Here is a 23,331-nt window from a genome sequence, read left to right on the forward strand (position 1 = left end):
CCCAGCTGGGCCCCGAGCGGAGCCCGCCTTCCTGCCGCCGCAGCCCGGCCCCGCGCGCGGGCCCCGCCCCCGCGCCGACATCCAAGTAGGCATCTCGCCCTCCGCTGAGGACCCGCAGGCTTCCGCCCTGGTCTCTGATTCCCGGAGGTAAATTGAGGTAGACCGCCTGGTCCAAGGGCACTGAGAAGGGAGGCAATGTCTGGCCTGCTGCCCAGTTTGAGCTCCGGGAGGGAGGGAGCAAGGCCAGACTCGCCCTGGTCAACTCTTCTTCCCCTCCAAAGACCTTAGGCCTTTCCTTAGTTTCCGCCAGTTCCCTGCCCCTAAATCAAAATTCTTAACTGCCCTCCTGGTTTCTGGCCTGTGTTGGGTTATGCACTCGTTCCTGACCCTCATGCACACTGTCAAGTGTTTTCATAGAAGTATATACCAACACACGTGAGCACAAACTTCTGCATCAAAATTTGAGTTTACTTATCAAAATTTGAAATTCTGACAAGAGATCAGGGATCCCATGATATAATCTACTTGCCCCGAACGAAAAATTTTGCCCAGTCGGATGTAAGTCGGGCTATATTGCTACATTCTGGTCTAAATGTACACCGTTAAACACGTGGCTCCCATTCGTTGAGTGCTTACTTTGGGCGCTTACATTTTCATAATACATTTTCTTTTCTTTCTTTTTGTATACCAGGCATTGAATCCAGGGTTACTTAACTACCTAGCCACATCCCCAGCCTTTTTTATTTTGAGACAGGGTCTCGTTAAGTTGCTGAGCCTGGCTTTGAACTTGGAATCCTCCTGCTTCAGCCTCAACAGTCGCTGGGTTTACAGGTGTATACCGTGGCGTCCAGCACAAAAATTTCCTTTACCCTTTGGACAACCACTTGAGGTAGGAATTCCAGTCTCCATCAGGGCTTGAAGAAGTTAAGTGTTTTGCTCTTGCCAAAAAGTCACGGTTGTTAAATTCAGATCTCAGAAATAAAACTTAGACCTTTTTAAAATTTAATCCCTTCCAAATGGAGTGGCAGTCCTTTTTCTGCTGTAATAAGATGGGGACTAGGACCCACCCAACCCTAATAGTGGTTCAATAGAGCAGTAATTAGCAAAGAGGGGACTATTAGGATTGAACAAGTCCTCCTTACCCCATTTGTGATACCTATGCCCTTCCTGTGCCAAACTCTCGGCCCGCTTTCTTTTCTTGGTGCATTATAGTGGTACATATTGATGGAATTAGTTGTTAAATATTCATACATGCACATAATATAATTAATTTGGCCAATGTCACTCCCCATTGTGCTAAATTTTCTTACAAAAATAATGCTTCAGATAAACCATTAGCAGCAGTTTTCTGTTTTTCCCTAAGTTATACAAATTTACTTAATCTAGAGAAGTGTTAATTATAGCAAACAGCTGGAGGCAGATTTAACCCTACCATTTCTCTTTACAGAGGTGTTCAGAGGTAGCAGAATTTGCTGTTGGCAGTGAAGGAGAGGAATTCCAGAAAAGCAACTCTGAGGTCTTCCAGGTGAGAGAAACTAGAGCAAGAGAATTTCTGGAGTGGTCAAGGAGCAGAAAGTGTTCATTATCATTTATTTGGTGAGAAAGCTGAATGAGAATGATAATAGTAAATAGTAAAAGGCCAGATTCTGGAGGCGAGTTTAGATTTCATGAAGGTAAACTATAATGTGAATTAAGTGATGCTGTGGATTGTTAAATAGTATTTTATGGAAAGTTTTGAACATAGTTTAAGGATGAATCTGACAGAGTTATGCTATTTGAATGGGAGTTAGTGCATGCCTGTAATCCCAATAGCTCTGGAGGCTGAGGCAGGAGGATCCTGAATTCTAAGTCAGCCTCAGCAAAGATGAGGCACTAAGCATCTCAGTGAGACCCTGTCTTTAAATAAAATACAAAATAGGGTTGGGGGGATGTGGCTCAGTGGTCGAGTGACCCAGAATTCAATCCCTGGTACCCATTCCTACCCTCCCCCCCCAAAAAAAAAAAAAGGAAAAAAAAGAAAGGAGGAACTAGAAAAGAACATGTATCATTATAAGTTTTTTTTTTTTTTTTTTTTTATTTAAGTACTAGGGTTTGAACCCAGGGGTGCGCTGTACCACTAAGCTACATCTCCAGCTCTTTTTATGTGTTTTTTTTTGGTTTTTGTTTTTGCTTTTTTTGAGACAGGGTCTGGCTAGGTTGGTTAGGGCCTTGCTAAGTTACTGAGGCTGGCCTTGAACTTGTGATCCTCCTGCCTCAGCCTCCAAGTCATAAGGATTACAGGCGTGCACCAATGCACCCAGCTGCTATAAACTTTCTTAGCTTATATGATATGTTTTTGGGAATTTAAATATGAGTTACTTTTGTTCAAGCATACACAGACAAAGTGACTGAACTGGAGGAAAAGGAGGAAATTCAGTCGATTATGTTTAATTTCTTAAGGTATTGTTCATCCAGGAAGTAAACATATAATAATACTTCCATAAGTGAATTTTGACCACATACTTTAGGATGAGTATTTAAGTAGTGAGAGAAATAGTTTAAGTGCATTATAAGAGGCCAGAAAAGGATGCTATTAAGAAAACCTTGTCAGATACCAGAATATTACTAAATAATAAAACAAGAATATTACTAGAAAATACAAAATCCTGATGAATCTAATCCCAGTGTAGAGGGAGAAACTGGAGTTAGGGGATGGAGGCTGATGTGTGATTACACAAAAGAAGGACTTGGGAGGAATGAGCTAGGAAGAAGCATAGCAAGGACGGTTTCAGGTCTCCCTAGAAGCCAGGAAATATGAATCATGTATTCCCCTAGTCCAGCTGCTGAGGAGGTCAGGGGAGGCCACAAGGAGTCATAGCTGAGCAAGTCTGAGCAGAAACCTGGGAAGCAGGGCTACTAAGATTTGACTGACTCCATTTATATCCCCATTGCCCCTTTTCCCATAGTTATCCTGAAAGAACTAACCCAAACTTTTTTCTAGTTCACCCACCTTTTGTTGTCAAATGGGTATCAAACACATTCTGTTGCAGTGTTAAGAAGTAAATTATAAAGCTCTTTAAACCTACTCTCTTAAAACATAGTAAATATTTTCCTTTGGAACTTGGAAACTATTGCCAAAAATAGTTTTGAACTCTGGGTAAAAAGAATCTTTGATATATAATTATATAAAAGAGTACCATACTTTTTCTCCACCAGGAATTAAAAGCATTTCTAATATGGTGACATATTCTCCCAGAGGGTAGGGATGAGAAATATGATAGTCTCAAATCAGAATGCCAGATGCTTTCCTATTCTCCATTTCCTTTGCTTTTGTCATTCAACCCGCCAGTTGTCTTCTGATCTCATGCCAGCTGTTAAAATTTTCAAGCTGTGCAAAGAATTTGGGACATGATATATGCTGATCTTTTTTTTTTTTTTTTTTTTTTTTTCCTTCTGACTGATGATGCTTCTGGTTTCCCAAAGCCAGGAAGTCTTCAACTGGTTTTCCCCTGAAGACTGTGACTTTAATGTTTGACATACTCCCATGTTCATACCAGGATTTTTACAAATTCCAGAAAACTTTTTCTGATAAGATTTCAGACTAGGTGTTGTGGTGCATACCTGTAATCCCAGCTATTCTGGAAGCTGAGGCAGGAGAAGCATAAATTTCAGACCTGACTGCCAATTTAGTGAGACCCTATCTCAAAATAAAAACTAGAAAGGGCTCAGAATGTAGCTTAGGGATAAAGTACTTGCCTAGCATGCATGAGGCCCTGGGATCAATCCTCAGTACTGCAAAAAAATAAAAAATAAAAAAGATTTCAGTGTTACTAAGTGTTGATGTCTATATGGTCATTCTTAGTCAGTTGTTGGTTAGGTACTATGATTCAGATATGATTGTATTGTGTTTATTTTTTTCATTAAGCAATTAGTGGACTTCATTGAAAGTTAATACATTTCATATAATAGTTTCGCAATTAGGTTTATCTAAATATTGTGGATTTTCATGTAGTTATGAAGCAGATTAAAGTAAACTGAATATTTGGAATCTATCTAGCCATAAAGAATGATAGCACTATATATACACACACACATCCTGGGGATTAAACCCAGGGCCTTGCACATCTAGGCAGACTCACCACTGAGCTACACCTTCAGTCCCATTCCCCTAACCCTTTAAAGATTTTTTTGAGGTATTGTCTCCCAAGTTCCCCAGGCTGTCTTCAACTTGCAATCCTCCTACCTCAGCTTCCCAAATACCTGGGTAGCTGGGATTACAGGCATCACCACATCCATAGCACTTTGTATTGACAAGTTAAAGTAGCTTTAAAAAAATTGCCCCATTTTCTCAATCCAGTGAATTGATATTTCTTTATGAGGAGTATCTGTTATTGATATCTCTAGAATTATGTTTGTTTCTTGGTTTATAATTTTCTTGTGAATTAGGTGTTACTCTGGATTCACATATCTGACAGCTGGTGCTGACTGTTGACTGAGATGTCTTGTTTCTTCTCCATATGGCCTTTCATCCTTTATGAGACCATACATATAACGTGCCAGTCTCGGGAGAGAACTCCAGGATAGCCAAATCCAATGCAAAATCACCTCTGTTTATTTCACATTTGTCAGTGTGACATCGACCCCAGCAAATCACAGGGTATGGGAATGAACTTAGATGCCATCTTTTGCTGGAAAAAATGGAAAGAAAATTGTAATGACATTTAAGTGAGGTTATGCTTGGATACTAAAACTTGTGTTGGGAGACAAGAAACAGACACCAGCAACAGAATAAAAGAGAACTAAGAGGTACACACTGGTGCCTAGAAGTGAACTCTACACTACTAAGAAATGGTAGCAGAAGAGTGGTGACCAAGGTTGTAACACTAACTGGGCAGGTGGGTAGCAGGTGAACAGTAAAATGGCTATAAGAAAAGCTACAGTGATACAAAAATCACTTCCATTTATGTGAGACTTTGTAAAGTACAAAATTGTTTTCATATTCTCATATTTATACTCAGGGTACTACATAAAGTAGTGAAGAGGTTATTAACTTCCATTTTGCAGTCGATCAAACCAAGATTCTGGGAGCTTCATTAACCTTTCTGAAGTCATAACATGAGTAGGTAAAAGAGCCATTAGATGGAAGAGGATCTAAGATTTCTGATAACTAGTCTTGTTCTTGTTCAATGCTAAAACTTCATGCAAAGAATAAAATATAAAGCAAACAAAGACATAAATGTTAGATAATGAGTTTTGAAATTTTATCCACCAAAACATGTTCTGAACAAAGAAATTAATGGTCTTTTGTTTGTTTGTTTTAGTAGTAATTGATAGAAAACTTAAGTGGGACAGGATTTATTCTCCCCACACTTATAAACCAATGATGGGAAAATGGGAAGCAAAACTGAAGCGAATTGAAGAACGAGCATCTCACTATGAGAGGAAACCATTATCCTCTGTGTATAGACCAAGATTGTCCAAGTCAGAAGAACCACCTTCCATTTGGAAGCTATTTCATCGACAAAATCAAGCTTTTAATTTTGTTAAAAGCTGTAAAGAGGTAATTGCTTCATCCTTTTTTTTGTTTTGTTTTTTTAGAACAACTATGACTTGGATATCCATTTGTCTGCATTTCAGACTATGTTCTCTATCAAAAGAATTTAATAGTAATCTTAATATCACACGTTATAGGATATTATCCCTTCAAATTATTAACCATTTAATTCGTATTACTAATAAAAAGTGACACACATATAGTTCTAATAAGTTTAAAAAAAAATGTGTAATGACATTTAACTGAAGCTGTGCTTGGAGAAAGGGCAGCTATACATAACTGCCAACACATTAAGCAAGAGAGAAGTGCTTAAAGCATTCAGGCCTGGTAAAGAGCATGGTGCTCAAAAAAATTAATACATCCAGCAATAGATGTACATTGCACATTCTTTGTTGGGCATCATCAGAAATAAAGAAATATAAATGAAAAAATAAGGTGCATATTTTAATTCAAATTAAATGTACTGTGACTCTTGGTGGTTGATGCTGTGTAGAAGCTCAATGCGCTTAAGTTTTGGGAGTGAGACCTTTTCCTGGCAAAAAGAGGCTCACTTATGTCTCATCAAAATAGTTTAGGAAATATAAGAAAAACCTTTCTTAATCATTTTGTACAAACCTAACTCAGGTATCAGAAATTAAAATTTGGAATCACAGGGTTGGGGTTGTGGCTCAGTGGTAGAGGCTCGCCTAGCATGCATAAGGCCCTGGGTTCGATCCTCAGCATCACATAAATATGAAGGTATTTTGTCTACCTACAACCAAAAAAGAAAAAAAAAATATGGATTCATTTGAACTTGGATTTTCAAAAAAGATATAGGTGTATGCCTGCCAGATTTGTCAATCATCGGTCTATAAAATTTATTTCAAAAAGATTTTTAATAAGATCAAGTAGTTGAGTCCTGTGATTTTTCATTCATGAAAATGAAAATAGGCTTCACAGCTGCCTTAGCTAAATGGAAACAAAAGAACATGTGTATGTATGCCTTTATTAGAGGCAGCTCTTCATGGTACCAGCCATGAAGTTCTATTTAATTCAATATTCTAGCAACCTATAAAAAATTCATTGCCACATACATTTTATATCAATTAATAATTAAATAATTAATAATTAATCGATTATTTAATAATTAATTGATTTTAAAATCAATTAATAATTCTCTAAATTGATTTTTAGCTCAAATAGTTTGTAGTGATATTTAGGTAGTTTTAAATGTAGCTTTAATTTCATACACTAAAAAATAAAACTATCATGGGAGGTTAACAGGGTAATGGAATCAAGAATTTCTTTTAATCTGGATATTCTGTTTGTTTCCATTTTGTACATGATGTGAATGATTAAAAATAAATAGATTTTGAATGACATGGATGTAGTGACTTGTTTTTAAAAATATAATTGTTCATGTTGTAGTTTTTGAAAACATGAAGGATAAAAATGTTTAAGAATATTTAATAGCTGCAGTTGAATTTAAATTTGCGTTTTTTGAATTTTGTTGAATATTACTTTTGATTTTCTAAGGATGTTCATGTATTTGCTTTGGAATGCAAAGTGGGAGATGGTCAGCGTATTTACCTTGTAACAACCTACCCTCAGCTTTGGTTTTACTATAAATCTCGGTAAGTAGCTTGTAACAGATTAGGTAACCCATCACTATTAGAACTGTGTTTGGAGTTCCTTTTTCATAGCATTGCTCAATGATTTCATCAGGTGTTGGGAAGAAAAATCAATCTCTCTCTCTCTCTCTCTCTCTCTCACACACACACACACACGTTTGTGTACTCAGAGGGAATTTTGTGAAGTTTCTCTTTTGCAAGCAAATATTGTATTGTACTATTATTACAAATTGTATTTACCTGATTAATTATCTAGTAAAGAAATATCTGCTTTTTGAGTGATGAATTCACAGATTTCCCAGACCCGAATAATATATGGAAAAGGGGAGTAAATTAATGTGAATGCCTATTTCAATTTAAAATACTTTCATTATAATGTTCCTTAGTAGCTTCAAATATAAAACTAGATTTGCATATATTTATTTACATGGAACACCAGTTAGAGGTGAATTAAAATTCTTAAGGTAATGTGACAGATGATGTTTTGCTGAAACTAAATCTTGCAATTTAAATAGATACTGATTGTTATAAAACATGTACATGCATGCATGTGCCCAATGTGTGTTTTTAGTTCCCTGTACTACCTATCACATGTTAGTAGCATACCCCATCATTTTTCCTTCTTCCAAGTTACTACAAACCATTTATTTGTATAGTATACCATCTGAACTTCACTTAGCCTGAATTATCATTTACATTTTTAAGTCATCAACCATTCTTATTACCTGTATCAAAGTCTTTCCTCCCTTTTAGCAAGAATGTAATTATAAATGTGTCCATTAGAAACATCAGTAAAGTCAGGTCATTCAGAATTATTTCTTTACCAGTTTTGAAAATATCTTCCTAATGAAAATACATTATTTAACAATTCTCATGAAAAATTTATAGAACCCCAAGAGTATGTGATCCTGGGATCCCAGTTTGAGGAAAAAAAAAAATTTTGTTACATGAGGACACCAAAAACAAATACAGAGATGTTACATAATATCAAAATAATTTTTGAATAAATAACAGTATAATATTGACCTTATTTTCCAGTTAAATGTTATGATTGTTACATTTTTTGATGGACACTCTTAATACTATGAGCAGTAAACCTATTGTGTGCAAGTTTATCATGTTGTTTCATAGGTATATGTAGTTAAAGCACCGTTTACACTGTCCTTGAGGTATAAGATCAACTTCCATGATTTAAAAGATAAAAGCCAGGTGCAGTGTCACACACCTGTATCCCAGCAACTTGGGAGGCTGAGGCAGGAGTATTGTGAATTAGAGGCTAGCCTCAATACCTTAGTGGAACCCTGTCTCAAAATAAAAAACACAAAGGACTGGAGATGTAGCTCAGTGGTATTGCCTCAGGTTCAATCCGCAGTACCTAAATAAATAAATAAATGGTATAAGATATAAATCTAATGATCTTGAATTGTCCAATTTAGACAAAATCTCTTGCACTGCTATGAAGTTATTCCTGAAAATGCTGTGTGCAAACTTTATTTTGATTTGGAATTTAACAAACCTGCCAATCCTGAAGCTGATGGGAAAAAGATGGTTGCATTACTCATAGAGGTAAATGATAGACTGTAGTTTTTCTTCCACTTTCTGTTCATCTCTTCATTCACTTATTCTTTCATTCAGCAAATCCAGTCTCTGTCACTTTAAGTTCTTATTTCTCCTTATTCTTGCTACTCTTTCTTTTGATTCTCATTTTTTAATATCACTTCTGTGAGTAAACAATGCAAAGTTCAATTTATGTCCATGTATTTTATAGTATCACTCTGGTTTTTTTTTTTTTTTTTTTTTTAAAGAAGGCTTTGAGAAACATGGCAGTTTGGGATTTTTCTGTTTTTAAAGTGTGCATTAATTCTCTGACTTCAATAACAAATAGCTGATTCTGGTAAAGGCCAGGTAAAATAATTTTTACTGTAAAAATTGAGTACTGAGATGACTCTCAAGGAAATTGAAAAGTAGTATCAGAATATTTGAACTGGCAGGAGTTTTGGAAATCATTGTATCTTGTACCTTCATGAATGAGAAAATGAAGACCTAGAAGAGACCAGGGCCTACTCAGGCCCTACAGCTAGTTATTGGCAAAACATAATCTAAAAATACAGTTGTGGCTGGGGATATAGCTCGTTGGTAGTTGTGAGGCAAGTACAAGGCCCTGGGTACAACCCCAGCATGGCAAAAAAAAAAAAATTAATTAATTAAATTAAATAAAAAATAAAAATATAGTCGTCCTGGTTTTCATATAAGAGAAAGGTATGGTTCAACTATTTATTTTTTATTTAGTTGTGTCAAACAGGAAGTATCTTAAAAAGAGGAATAATATGGACTTGTGCAGCTAAGTTGTATTAGGATTGTTTACAAAAAATTTTCATGATTGGTTGCATGAAATTGTATTGAATTGTATTTATTATTTAGCCTCAGAATTGGTATTGACATTTATTAACTTTTTTCTTTTAGATGTTAACCAAATAAAAAATAGTTTGATAACATTTAAAATATATCCAATTTAAAGTAGTTTTAAGAAAGGATATCTGCTAATTGTGTTGGATCTTCACATGTTGACTTTAAATTTATTCGAAAAATATATTTAAGTACTTAATATAGAGAATGTTAACTTTCTCCTGCCTTGAAGCAAAACAAATATTTGTTAAAATAAAAGACAAAATGATTGATAATTTGATTTGTGGCCCAACATATTCTTCAAATGCATTTTTGTGACCTTCACACATGACAACCAACCTGAGTAAAAAGCTTTAATATCCCATTCCCTGCCTCCCCAACATATATGTGTAAGTGTATATTTGTATGTGTATACATATATATATGTATACACATAAGTACATTTGTGTTTGTACTGATGAAAAAAAAAACAAAAACAAAAAAACCCACTACTTTTCCCCCCAAAACCAAAGCAAGTTTTATTTTCTTTCAAATAGCCATTAACCTATTAGAAATGTTACTTTATTACAGTTGGTAAATTGTGCTTAATTTTCAACTTATGTTTTAATAATTCATAAGTCTTGATTTTTTCCAATGTGTGATACACTTCTGCAGTCTATAGAATTTTCTGTGTAGCTTCTCTAAGGCTTACAGTGAATTAAGATTCAAAGATTTTCGTTGACTCTTAAATGTGGTGATTCTCTTAATAAAAAAATACAACCTTGTATTAGAAACTAGAAACATCCCTAATAAAGTCAACACTAGTATAATCTGCAACACAGATTAATAAACATGTATGGAAAAGAACATTTACATGTTTAAAATTCTTTTCCTCCTAATTCATTACATCATCTTATCCAAATAAGCCTTGAACAACTAATCTACATCAACAAAACTTGGAAAAAATTGTAGAAATCTAAGTTCAAAATTATATATTTTCATTTAACATGTTTATCATGTTGATAGAATAGTTCATATTAGTACTGTTTTATTTCGTGAAATGCTTTTATAAATAACTATATTGAAGTTATTTTCATTTATTGGTTACTTTGTATGCAATAAGTTTATAGTCCAATGAATTTTTTATTTTGAGTCTTTGAAGAAGCACAGATTAGACTAGGTCTCTTCTTTTTTTATGGTTTTATTAGTATGTTATAGTTATATATAATATTGGGATTCATGTTAACATAATCATATAAGCATGGAATATAATTTGTTCCACTTCAGTCCCCAGTTCTTTCCCTTTCCCTTACCTCTTTTCCCTCTCCTTCTCCTTTCCTTCCCCTTCCTCTACACTACTGGTCTTCCTTCAATTTATTTAGTTTTTTTTTTTTTTTAAATATTAGTGCTTTATAGATATATACAAAGGTGAAATTCACTGTGGTATATTCATGTGCGCATAGCATAATTTTATCAATTTTTAATTTAACTGATAGTTAATAAATAACTGGTTGCAGGGTGCGGCGGTGCGTGCCTGTAATCCCAGTGACTTGGGAGGCTGCAGCAGGAGGATTGTGAGTTCAAAACCAGCCTCAGCAAAAGCGGAGCACTAAGCAACTCAGTGAAACCCTTTCGCTAAATCAAATACAAAATAGGGCTGCAGATGTGGTTCAGTGATCGCGTGCCCCTGAGTTCAAATCCACAGTACTGTCCCCCCCACCAAAAAATAAGTAACTGGTTAATAATAACTATTTACAATATTAGTGCCCTTTGCTTCAATGACTTACTTGACAAATTTGATAAGCCACTTCTGCCAATTAGTGCTAATGCAGTTTGTCAGGTAGTGTTGTTCAAGCAATCATTTATTCTTAACCTCTGATTTTACAACTTAATTAGTTAAATAGCTATAAATTTTAAAGTTTAACTTAAGTTACTTATATTACCTGCAATCACTAAATTTATTCTCTGTAGCTCTAAAGTACAGAACTCTGCTTCATTCATCTACTAAAAATAATTTAAGCCTCTACCAAGTGTCAAGCACTGTGCCTGGGCTCCAGGATTACATTGGTGCACCCAAAGAGATAGAGTTTCTGACTTCACAAAATTTTAGTCCAATGGAGAATAACAAATTAGGATAGATTCAGCTGCCATAAATAAAGATCCATAATGAAGTGACTTAAACAGGATGGAAATTTATTTCTCTCATAATATCCCATGTGGCTCCATCGTATCAAGTTTCAGGCTGTTGCTTTATCGTTCTTAAGACGTGGCCTATATTCTGAATTTAAACTAGAAATGACATACTTTCCTTTTTTTCACTTCCCACTGGCCAGACTTAGTCACATGTTCATACTTTCTGTAGGAGTCTGTGAAATATAGTCTTTACTCTCGATGGCCTCTTACCTAGCTAAAAATGGAATTCTGCTTCTGCAAAAGAAGAATTGGGAGATGCCTTTGGTTGTAGGGAAGAAACAAACGTCAAAATAATCACATAAATTAGCATAAAATTGGATCATGTATTATGAAAAGACAGAGGCAGTCTTTACAGTGATCAGTGACTGACCAGAATCTAAGAAGAGGCAGGAAGAGCCTCCCCTAGAGCCTTTGGAGAAGTCTGGCCCTCCTGACACAGGTGGGTGGACTTCTGGCCTCCAGGATCCAGAGATAATCAATTCTATTATCTTAAGCCACCCAGTTTGTGGCACTTTGTTATGACAGCCCAGAACACTAATGTATGTAGGTCTGAAAGGGGTCCTTTCCCTTCTGGTGGGCAAGGAGGGTCTTCAGTTGAGTTTCATCTTTATTGAGATGAAACTAATCATGCTAATTTTCTCTAAAATCTCGGACTACACTTATGCCTTTTTTCTTGAACTAATTTAAAATGTTCAAGTAACGTTTGCCTAAGTTCTCCCACTTACAATTAAATTGACTTTCCCCAGGATGTACATCAGAGTTTCTTATCATCCCAAACTTGTTTGCCTTTTATTACTTTCTAATACTTGTGTCCTCTAAATACAACATGGTTATTTCCCTATGCTTGTTCTACATTATTGAAATCTATACCTTAAACCTCCTCAAACTCTTCTTGGCAGGCTGTAAAACATCCCCAGGCATTAGTAAAACCTCAGATTCCTCTCAACTAATCATAAGATGTATTAAATATTTTGATTAATGGTGGGGAAAAAAGGTTGGGGAAGTGTATGCTCTTGTTTTGGCAGCAGTAAAATCATTCTGTCTCCATATAGCATTCCTGCAGACTTCTTTCCTGGTTTCTAATAGAAATGGGCCATATCCTGTCCCTAGAAAAAAATTAGCATAAAATTGTAGTTGTGTCAGTACTGTAAAGAGATAAGAGCACATAAGGGGAATTTGGTGTCAATGTAGAGATTGATATAACCTTTCTGAGAAAGGGAAATTTTACTGAAGAGTAAACTGAGATAATGAAGGAGAATATGGTACTTTAATAATGCCAAAATAATGTTAATAAATACAATTTATTGCATCACTATCAGGTATTTAAGTATTTGGCAAACCCTTTTAAGAGCATTTTTTGCTATTCTTAAGATAACCTCACATAGTAATTCTTAGTAGCTTCATTTTGCAAAGGAGAAAAGGGACACCTGCAGGCAAGTGACTTGTCTTTAGGTGGCACAGCCAGTACTTTTAAGCAGCTACACGTACATGCCAGGCACTGTGCTGACTCCTTAAATCTCATGGTTTCACTACTTTTAACAACTCTAAAAGTTAGGAGCTGTTGTCATTCCCATTCAGCAGTCGAGGAATATAAGGTGTAGAATTGTCCAAAGTCTCAGAGTTGGTGAATGACAGAGCTACAACTCAGACTTACCTTATGTCATCTTGGGCCCCTACCCAGGTTGCTTCCTCTGTAACACGTGACTGCTGTCAATGCCAGTATCATCTAACCCCAGAGGCTGTGTCCATGGAGATGCATTGGGGCTCATTACAAATGAGGATTTTTTTTAATAGTTAAAATTTTAAAAAATGATATTAGTGACTTTTTAACTCATGTTTAAAGAGATGTTTAAATTTGTGATTTTAAAGGGGGCTAATGTCATATGTTGTTTGACTTCTAAGAGGCCTCTTTAATCCTTAGGGTCAGTGAATTCTTGAATATAAATATAATTTTAAAATGATATATATTTCAGTTTATAAATTGGTAAGATTGCTATATTGTAAGTATTCTAAAAGTAAATAAAAATTTTTACTTTTCTAAACATTAGATTTATTTGTACCAAGATATTTGCATTTGTTCATAGAAAAAATTTTAAACAATAAACATAAATCATTTACATTTACTTGTGTTTTTAGTATGTTTGCAAAGCACTCCAAGAATTATACAATGTTAATTGTTCAACCGAAGATGTTTTCAACTTGGATTCCAGCACTGATGAAAAATTTAGTCGTCATTTAATATTTCAGCTCCGTGATGTGGCATTTAAAGATAATGTTCACGTTGGTAAGTACACTACCTTTTAAAATACTGTGGAGTTGTATTAATAACTCATATTTTCTTATTCTTCTTAAAATTTTATAAGTACTTACAAGTTTTTATGGTTGCTAACTTGTCCTAATATATTGAAATATGACTTTTTTGTGTTTTCAGAATTTGCTCTGAGCTCTAGAACTATCTGTTCCAGGCAGGTTAACCTACTCTGGTTATCTTGGGCATTAATGCCTTTTTCTCCTCACAGATGTTGGGGTCACCATAGAGTCCTGGTACTGGTTTCTATTCAACAGGATTCATTTCTTTTTTCTGGATAACTTGTAAGAGGTCTTTCATTTCAAGCCTTTTCTGTAATGCCTCATATCTGCATTTCTGTGCATTTGTGACCTTTGCTTCAGATTTGTGTTAACTTTCACTTTGAGGTTTGGGTTCCATATCAAGGAAGACTCGTATATTGTTCCAGATGTAATTGCGGGGTTGGAATGAGATCTAGATGTACAAGACCGAAAGTGTAACCACAGTATTCGTTCCAGGACTGGACATTAAGAGATAGAGGCCCAGGTCTAAAATGAATTCAGTCTACAGGAGAAACAAATAGGCAAAAGGGGAACACCAACTGATAAGGTCTAAATAGGAACAAAAATCTTGAGTGTTTGTCAAAAGAAGGATAGGACAAGTATTTCTAGATCTAAACAACAGACAGTTAACTGAAGTTCAGGAAATGGGCAAGACATTTTAACGCTGCAAGTGTCTTACAATTTCATAAGTAGCCAGGATGAAAGGCATTAACATAGTCACTAAAGGATGGCCATGAAAGTTGGGAACTTAAGTGCTGGATCATGACAGTGCTAGGTCACAGTGGCCTGGTTTACTGTGTGCACAGGGCTCCTTATTATCTCCCCATTATCTGTTTACTTACCTGCACATTCTTTCTCTTTCTCTCGTCCCTTAGATACTAGATCATAGAATCTCTCCTTGATCCTCTTCTCACTCTACTCTCACCCTTGATGAATCCACTGTCATGGCTTCAATTATCATCTGTGTTGATGACTCTCAAGTCTTTATCTTTAGCCCAGATGATTCTCCTAGATACCAACTCATATGGTCAACTGCCTTCCAAATGTCCCCACAGAGACACTTCAGACTTAACATGCCTTACCTCAAGCTCCTCATCTTCTCTAAGCAGTCTTCTCCCAAAATGTGGGTGTCAGTGAGTGGTGTCACCATCCACCCAGTTACCCCAGGAAAAGTGTTGGTGTCATTTTTGACCTCTGTGTCCCTCTTCACCTGCTCATTTAGTCAGAGTAAACTGTGCCTCAAACTTGTGCACCTCAAACCCTTCAGTGATTATTCCTTGCCTTCAGGGACGTGGACAGACATCCTTGCTTGCAAAATGGGGCCCACTTTGCTCTAGCCTCATCTCTCAACTCTGCCCTTCTCACTCAGCTCCTCCTGTGGGCACATTTTCTCTAATCCGTGAGACTTTGCTTCTGTCTGAACAGATACACCTCTAATTCACCTGGTCTGTTAAGACTCAGTATAGATCTCAAGTCATCTGAGCTGTTTCTGCCACATCCCAAACCCTAACATTCAGGTTAGTGTTCTGGGCTGCAGAAAGTGTTCTGTGCTTATCACACCAAAGCATTTACCACTTCCTGAGATAGTTTCCTGTTTTCCTTGTCCTCTCCTCTATTCCACTTAATGTTTCTGTACAGCAGGGACCATTTCTTATTCGCTGTTGTTTTTCCAGAGCTTTGCTTATATTAATAGTAATTTTTATCAATAGTAAAAATTTTATTACCATAACAACAGTAGCAATAATAAATGCAAGAGGAAATTTAATAGATACTTGCTGGGTGAATGTGTAGATGTTAAATAGAGTGTGAAAGCAGAAGCTGAGCATGATTATTTCTTTGATTCCTGTTTACTCCTCATAGTCTGCTCTCTGACTACTGGCCACAAGTCTAGAAATGGAGAATCCATTGCTAGGGAAGAGAGGGAGAATAGAATTTGTCAAGTAACTGGCAATTTCTGCTACGTATTTCTTCCAAAAGCAGACAACATTCATTATATAGACAAAGGTAAGAAAGGCTTTGTCAGAACAACATATACAACAAAAGTATAGATGCACGCTTGGTTATTTGGGAAACAGTGAGCTTCTAGTGTGGTTAAGGCGAGGGACATAGTCAGACCTGACGTATGAGATGTCATCTAAGGCTCTTTGCTGTAAAATAAAGAGCTGCTAGAATCAAATGCAGAGCATATAAAGTAGTCCAAATTTTCCTTTCAGTTTCCCTTTCTCAGTGTGTCTCTTGATGAAATTTCAAGTTCCTGTTGTCAGCCTTTCAGAAAGGGGAATTGGTTAAATGTAAGAGATCTTAGAGTTTGATCTGTACAAATATACTCCTGCGCTAGTACCCGGAGTGTCTGCTATTGATTACTTCTTTTCAGTTATTCCCAGCCAATGGGAATTGCTATCTAATGAGGATTGGGGGTGACATGATGGAGAAGGGACATAGAAAGCAGAGTAGTCTGCTGGGAGCCAGTGTGTTGGCACTTATGCTGTCTGTCGTCATTCCCTGGCCAGGTTATCCAGGGTCAGGGACCTACCTGGCCTCCTCAGTACTACTGTCACAACTGTTTCTACAACCTTGTGCTCACTTGTCTTATCGCCTAGGGTGGAGGAGATATAATTTTAAGTTTCTAGGAAAATTAACTGACTCAGTTTATGCTTATCTTGCTTTATTGTCTTTTGACGTCATGATTTCTTGTCACTCAGTGTTGACCATCTCTCCCTCAGGTCTATTTATCACTGTAAGGATCAAATGCTTTTGCTTTCATTTTGATGTTTAGTGTTTTGTAAGAAATTGAATTTATTTTTTTGAATAGGAAAGTAATTAAGCCTAATTCGAAGAAAGAATTTTGAATTTAGAACATGTGTAGGTTATAATTTAAGGATTCAAGTGTTTTTGGTAAATAAAGTGATAAATAGCCCCAGAGTATTACAGTTTTAAAATTAAAATTAGGTTTTACTTACATTATTACATTTCTTCAGAATTGTTATACTTAATAGCCAAGTTACTACTTGATGTTGTGGTATAAATAGTAAATGTGAGTTTAAGCAAATTCTAGTTTGTCTAAACAACTTTATGGTACAGATAGGATGATTCTACTGTGTTGAGGTCTTAGGGTAAATGTCAGAGTACAAAATGTTTTTAATTGCTTTTTTTTTTTTTGGACTTTATGAGGCTGTAGATCATCCTGGGACTAATTGGAGAGAGAGGTGGGATTAGCAGCTACCTTGGAACTGACAAAGTCAGGGTTCTTAGGGCATGTCATGGCAGGTAAAGGGAAGAGAATGAGCTTGTGAGAAATTTACCAACTTCCACTCTGGGAGGCTATGGTAGAGATTGTCTCAGTGTTTCTGTCCATTATCTTAGAAGCACAGTTTCCTCATATAAACCCTTCATTCTTTAATCATTGATTGCAAAGATAAGTTTATTCAATTTATATTAATAAAAGTGGTGCTTTTTTGGTGACAACATGTTAGGCTCAGGACCATACTAGCAATATGTGAACAGTTTGTTTACAACTGACACCAAGCTCCCATGCTAGGGGGAATTGAAAAAGTAAGAGTACCCAAAAAAAGGGAAATAACAAAAGACACGTTACAGTTTACAGCAACAACTCGGTTTCAAAACTGGAAATTAAAAAAAAAAATTAAAAGCTTTATCATGTAAAATTTTCAGGTGTAGATTTGTGTCTGAATCTTAAATTGTAGTTTGCAGAAAAAATTAATCACAATACCTTTTTTCCTTAGGTAATTTTGTAAGAAAAATTTTGCAGCCTGCATTTAATTTAATTGCCAGTGAAGATGATGATAGAATTCCAGAGATAACAGGTTATGAATCTTCCCATTTTGCGGAAGCACCATTAAAACAAGGAGTTTCCTTGAATAATATGTTCAAAGTTAAGGATATGGGAGAGAACTGGGCATTAAATTCAGAGGAACTGGAGAGACTGGGGTCAGCTGACCAAAGTGGTCCTGATCTTTCATTTTTAGTTGTAAAGAACAACATGGGAGAAAAGCATCTTTTTGTGGATCTAGGTAAGTAGGCTGAAAGCCGTCTATTAGAATGTCCTGGGTACTTTGTGAAAGACAAATCAGTGCCTGCCTATTGCTATGCTTAGGTTCTTGCTATCACCATCGCTCCACAGTGACATTTTGAATCACCAGCAGAATGTGACCAGTGAGCTCAGGTACTATGAATCTACTAAGTTTCTGTTCAGATCTTTGGTCCTGGTGGAATGGAAGTACTAGGTTGGCTTGAACTCCAAAAGAGAATGCTGTGGTTGGCTGTGCTCTGGAATTTGGACCAGCACACCCTAACACTACTGAGAGATTAATTCAGTTTTAAAAACAGACACAATATGAACATGTGGTAAAGTAAGGGTGGACATTTTCTGGACCGGGAGATTTGTTCTAGTAGCAGGGGCCATTACATCAGCTTTCTTGCCATGATCAAATTGATGACTTTTTTAACCTGGCCAAGCTGTACTTGGTTCTGATCTCTGAACCTGAGGATGTAGGAAGCCTTAGGATGACAACACACAGGCCAATCAAGAGCCCTAATGCAACAGCTCCAATTTGATGAACTAAGCCTGATTTTTATGCTGACTCTGTAGCGTGTGATGTGAAAAACTACAGGAACGGGCTGGGGAGATAGCTCAGCTGGTAGAGTGCTTGCCTTGAAAGCACAAGGCCCTGAGTTCGATCCCCAGTACCACAAAAAAAAAAAAAAAAAAACTACAAGAGCAACATTTTTGTCATGGACCATTTGAGCACTGCAGAGAGCTTCAGTGTCTAAAGAAGATTCTAGGCAAGATTCTCAGCCCAACAGAGGTACCAGAGTTAGGGAAGTGTTCCTCCTATATCGTATGTTTTGCTAGTACCCCCGATGATAAGTACTGGAATTTGGAAAGAGATAAGTGCAGTGAACTGGTTTGGGTGTGAACAAGCTAGTAAGTTATGAGTAGAGGATCATTCTTCCAGGTGACAAGTTTTGTTTTATTAGCAGAACACCAATTTTAGTTGAACTAGCCTGCAATAAACTAGGGAAAATGCATAAGAAAACGTTGACGGAGAGAAAGCATTAGCCAATAAATATACTCTACCCCAGAATTGAAATGTCCAAACAGAATACCCTAGTTCATGACAGTTCTGTCCTTGAAAGTTAGGTCACTGGACAGTGATGAAATGATAGTCTTGAGAGAAATTTCAACAGAATGCCCAGATTTATTTGAATACCAAATGAGTGGGGAAGTCATGTCCTAAACTGTCCTTTTTTGAAAGGTTTGGAGATTTAATAGTACATGCCAAAATTTTTTGAAGAAACCCATGCCTTCCTCCATACCCCTCCCAGGCAGTATGCCTTCTTTTCCCCAGAGGAAACCACTTTTCTGTCCTCTAACAACATGGGTTAGTTGTGTCTATTTTTGAACATTTTATAATTGGAATCATATGTGTATTCAGCTTCCCTTTTCACTCTAACGATGTCTTTGATGAATAAAATAACCTTAAATAGTAGGAATACTCTTTTATCAGTGTTTTCCTCTGTAAATAGAGATTCTTCTATGTTAAATCTTTCTCTATCCCAAAGTCATGAAGATATTCTCCTGCTTCTTTTCTAGAAGACTTACTGTGTTACCTTTTTATATTTAGATCCACAGCCTACTTAGAGTGCAGTTTTGCTTACTGGGGGATGTGGATATGCAGTTGTCTCAGCACCATTTGTTGGAGTGGTTGTGCTTTTCCTACTGCTCAGCAGTAGCCCCTCTGCCATAAATCAAGTGTACATATATGTTCTGGCCAGTTTCTGGATTCTATTCTGTTTCATTGTTCTATTGATCTGCCCTTGTGCCAATACCACACTGTCTTAATTAATGTAGTTTTATTGTAAGTTTTCATATCCAGCAAAATAATTCCTCTAACTTTGTTTTTTGAGATTTCTTGGCTATACATGGCCTTTCGCACATCAATTTAAAATTGAGAATCAACTTGTCAATTTGCCTAAACACACAAGCCCTATCACGATTTTGATGTGGATTGTATTGAGCCTGGAGATCAACCTGAGAACTGACATTTTCATAATACCATCTTCTAATCTATGTACATGATATGTCTTTGCTTTTACTTGCATGTTCTTTCATTTCTCTCCATAATGTTTTATAATTTTGTGAATAGAAGTCTTGTACATCTTGTCTTAGATTTATTCTAAGTATATAATATTTTTTGATGCTTCCCTTTTCTCTGGGATTTTACACCACAAATCCTTGCTTTTTTTGTAGCTTCCCAATAGTCTCTTTTTTCTGATATCTTTGTCTAGCTTTTCTGTTTGTTTTCAACTGGACATTTGCTCCAAAATAATCTAGTTACTATTTCTGAACATGGCATTCTTCCTTGTCAACTCAAATTTTTCTTATGTATTGCTTTAATTCTGTTTATGGCTGTTTATAGAAAGTAATTGTTTCTTCTGTTAATTATATACTAAAATAATTTAATATTTGTTGACTATAAAATGAATCACAGAAAACATGCATTAATTTTTTAAATTAATTTTTTGATGTAGGAGTTTATACAAGAAACAGAAACTTCCGACTATATAAATCATCAAAAATAGGAAAGTGTGTCACCTTGGAGGTTGCTGAAGATAACAGATTTTTTCCTAAACAGTCAAAAAGTATTTCTGAAGAAAATCAATATTTCCTCTCTTCCTTGGTCAGCAATGTCAGGTATGTAGTATCGGAACTAAACCATTAATATGTTCACGAATGATTATTAAACAGTGATTGACACTGTATGTTACTAAGATGTGAATTGTGTAAGTTCATTCTGCTTTAAGACAAAGAAGGTTCCTAATGATCTCTTTCCTCCATTAACTGAAAAATAGTAGTAAAAGGTACTTTTTAACTACTTAGTTTTCTCTTAATATCTTTTTATGATTATATTTCATTTATTTTTCAGATTTTCTGAAATGATTTTCACATTTATGAAGAAGACAGTACTTGTATTGAATTTGAAAAGGCAGTTATTGTCAGTGTCTCATTTTCCCACATATACACATGCATACTTATAAGCTACATAGCTCTTTTAATCATAATTACTTCTTGGGCTAGGAGGGTAACTCAGAGCACTTGCCTGGCATGCTCAAGGCCTTAGGTTTGACTGCCCCCCACCAAAATATTTTTTGAAATCATTACTTAATATGGTTATGTCACCTGTTTTTTTTTCTGTTCAACATTATATCATGAATATTTGTCAAGTTAATAATTTGCCAATAGTTAATCATAAATAAAACTTACTGCTTATGTAATTTTATATTATGGTAATGTACTTTAATTTATTGTCAGATATATTGTTGAAGATTTAGATTTTTATGTTGTGGTCATTTTTTAAAAGTGTGAAAGTCAACCTCATTCATTCCCCTCTTTTCTGAATTGTCAATTTCATTAGCTCAAAGTATGTGGCTGAGATCAGACCAAATCATCATTGACTTAACTATGATTCTTTCCCCTTTGCCTTCCCTAAATTTTTTTTTTTTTTTTTTTTTTTTGCAGTGCTGGGGATTGAACCCAGGGCCTTGTGCTTATAAGGCAAGCACTCTACCAACTGAGCTATATCCCCAGCCCACTAAATAGTTTTTAAGAAAAAAAATTCCATAGAAATTAATTTTAAGAATAAGCATGTACAATGCCTTGCTGTAGAGAAAGTTTTGTCAAGATAGACAGTTTACATCTATTATATGGTAGGGCGAAAGGATGGATTTTTTTTTTCATTTTTATCTCTACATTTGTGTTCCTTTAACAACATCGTAGAAGTAAGGCCAACATTTTAATTCCTTTCTTTACAGTGAAAACAATAACAACATTTATCTTGTAGAATTGTTGAGAGAATTAAGTTCAATTTGTACACATAAAACATTTACAATGTTCCCAGCACATGGTGTCTGCTCAGAAACATTAGTTGGTGATAGTGGTCGTGAAAAGTGGAGGATTCTTCAGCTGAATAAGATTACCTTAATTGTGTTTTATATATCCAAGTAAATACCATATAATTCCAGAAATAAGGCTAACTTTTTTATGATTATGATGATCACCCTTTTTAAATATTACAATAATTTCAAAAACAAAAAAATCATACTTTAGATTATCACTTTAGCTATCCTTGAACCCTCAGATTTACTCTGTAATTGAGGAATTTTAAATGATCACTAACCTACACTTAAAAAAAATTTTTTTTTAACTGCAAATTACCAGGTAGGATTAGTGTTTTTCTGGGAAAATGTGAAATAAAAATAGAATTATTTGTAATTCAGTTTCCTCTGTGAAGTCATGCCACTTTAATTCTAATATAATATTACTTTATTTATTTTACATCTATTCTTCAGATTCTCAGATACTTTACGAATTCTTACATGTGACACATCTCAGATTAAACGAAAGCGAGCTGAGTATTTGAATAGTACCATCTCTTCAGGTAATTTTAAGAAAATAATTTCTATTCAGAATTTAAGGATATAAAGTCTTTTTTGCCTTTAAAATTTTGAGTTTAAGGACTCATATCCGCTAATTATTTAAAACTACTAGTTTCTACCCCAATGAAAAAAAATTTATTAAAATGCTATTCACTAATTTGCATTCTATCATATTTGTTTTAAAAACATACAAAAGAAATATACATGTTTATATAAAATAAACATATCAAAATAAAAGCTACAAGTTTCTTCCACTCTCCTTTCCACACAGACAGTAGTTTCCTATTTACCCTGCCAAGCTTTTCTCAATTTCCAGTATAGAGAGCACTCACTTTTTTAGTGGTTACAGAGTGTTTCATGGTCTCTTCCTGTACTAAAGAACATACAGATTTTTTTCTAAGACTTCTTACATAAACTCTCCAGTAAACTTTTTTATTCACTATTTTGGCATATTGTAATTTATAATAATGAAAAACTGAAAACAATCTAACTACAGTGAAATTGGATTGGTTACACTGTGAAATACTGTGAAATACTGTATAATACTGTGAGATACTATATAACCATTAAATTTAGATTTGTAAAACCTATATTATTTGGAAGACAACCATTTATGATAGAGAAAAAATAGACTCTAATACATGTATGTTTTGCTCACAAGCTTATTAAAAATATGAATAACTTTTTTATATATTTTCTTCTGATTGTTTAACATTTATAGACATAGACTTGGAGTCTGTTTTTCTCATTTCTATACTAATGTTTCCCAAAACGGTTACAAACTTAAACTGAGAAGTAAAAGAG

The 23,331-nt window shown here is 35.3% G+C and overlaps 1 protein-coding gene across 7 annotated transcripts in view; it reads left to right on the forward strand.

The window, feature by feature from the left end:
- The first annotated feature begins 76 nt into the window (after window positions 1-76).
- The window catches only part of Primpol (primase and DNA directed polymerase), a 34,885-nt gene continuing 11,630 nt past the window's right edge, over window positions 77-23,331 (forward strand). Inside the window, exons 1-11 of one of the 7 annotated variants that reach the window (XM_047551717.1) lie at window positions 77-147; window positions 755-889; window positions 1,448-1,525; window positions 4,426-4,636; window positions 5,301-5,539; window positions 7,049-7,146; window positions 8,580-8,709; window positions 13,858-14,005; window positions 17,814-18,101; window positions 20,623-20,785; window positions 22,441-22,529. In XM_047551717.1, the coding sequence (XP_047407673.1) occupies window positions 4,573-4,636; window positions 5,301-5,539; window positions 7,049-7,146; window positions 8,580-8,709; window positions 13,858-14,005; window positions 17,814-18,101; window positions 20,623-20,785; window positions 22,441-22,529 (1,219 nt within the window). In that variant the 5' untranslated portion in view covers window positions 77-147; window positions 755-889; window positions 1,448-1,525; window positions 4,426-4,572. Of the gene's footprint in view, window positions 148-754; window positions 890-1,447; window positions 1,526-4,425; window positions 4,637-4,701; window positions 4,875-5,300; window positions 5,540-7,048; window positions 7,147-8,579; window positions 8,710-13,857; window positions 14,006-17,813; window positions 18,102-20,622; window positions 20,786-22,440; window positions 22,530-23,331 lie in introns of those variants that run through there. The other 6 variants (XM_047551716.1, XM_047551719.1, XM_047551721.1 and 3 more) reach the window with 6 other exon arrangements.

This window comes from Sciurus carolinensis, chromosome 4 (assembly GCF_902686445.1).
Source record: "Sciurus carolinensis chromosome 4, mSciCar1.2, whole genome shotgun sequence".
Taxonomy (NCBI): Eukaryota; Metazoa; Chordata; class Mammalia; order Rodentia; family Sciuridae; genus Sciurus; species Sciurus carolinensis.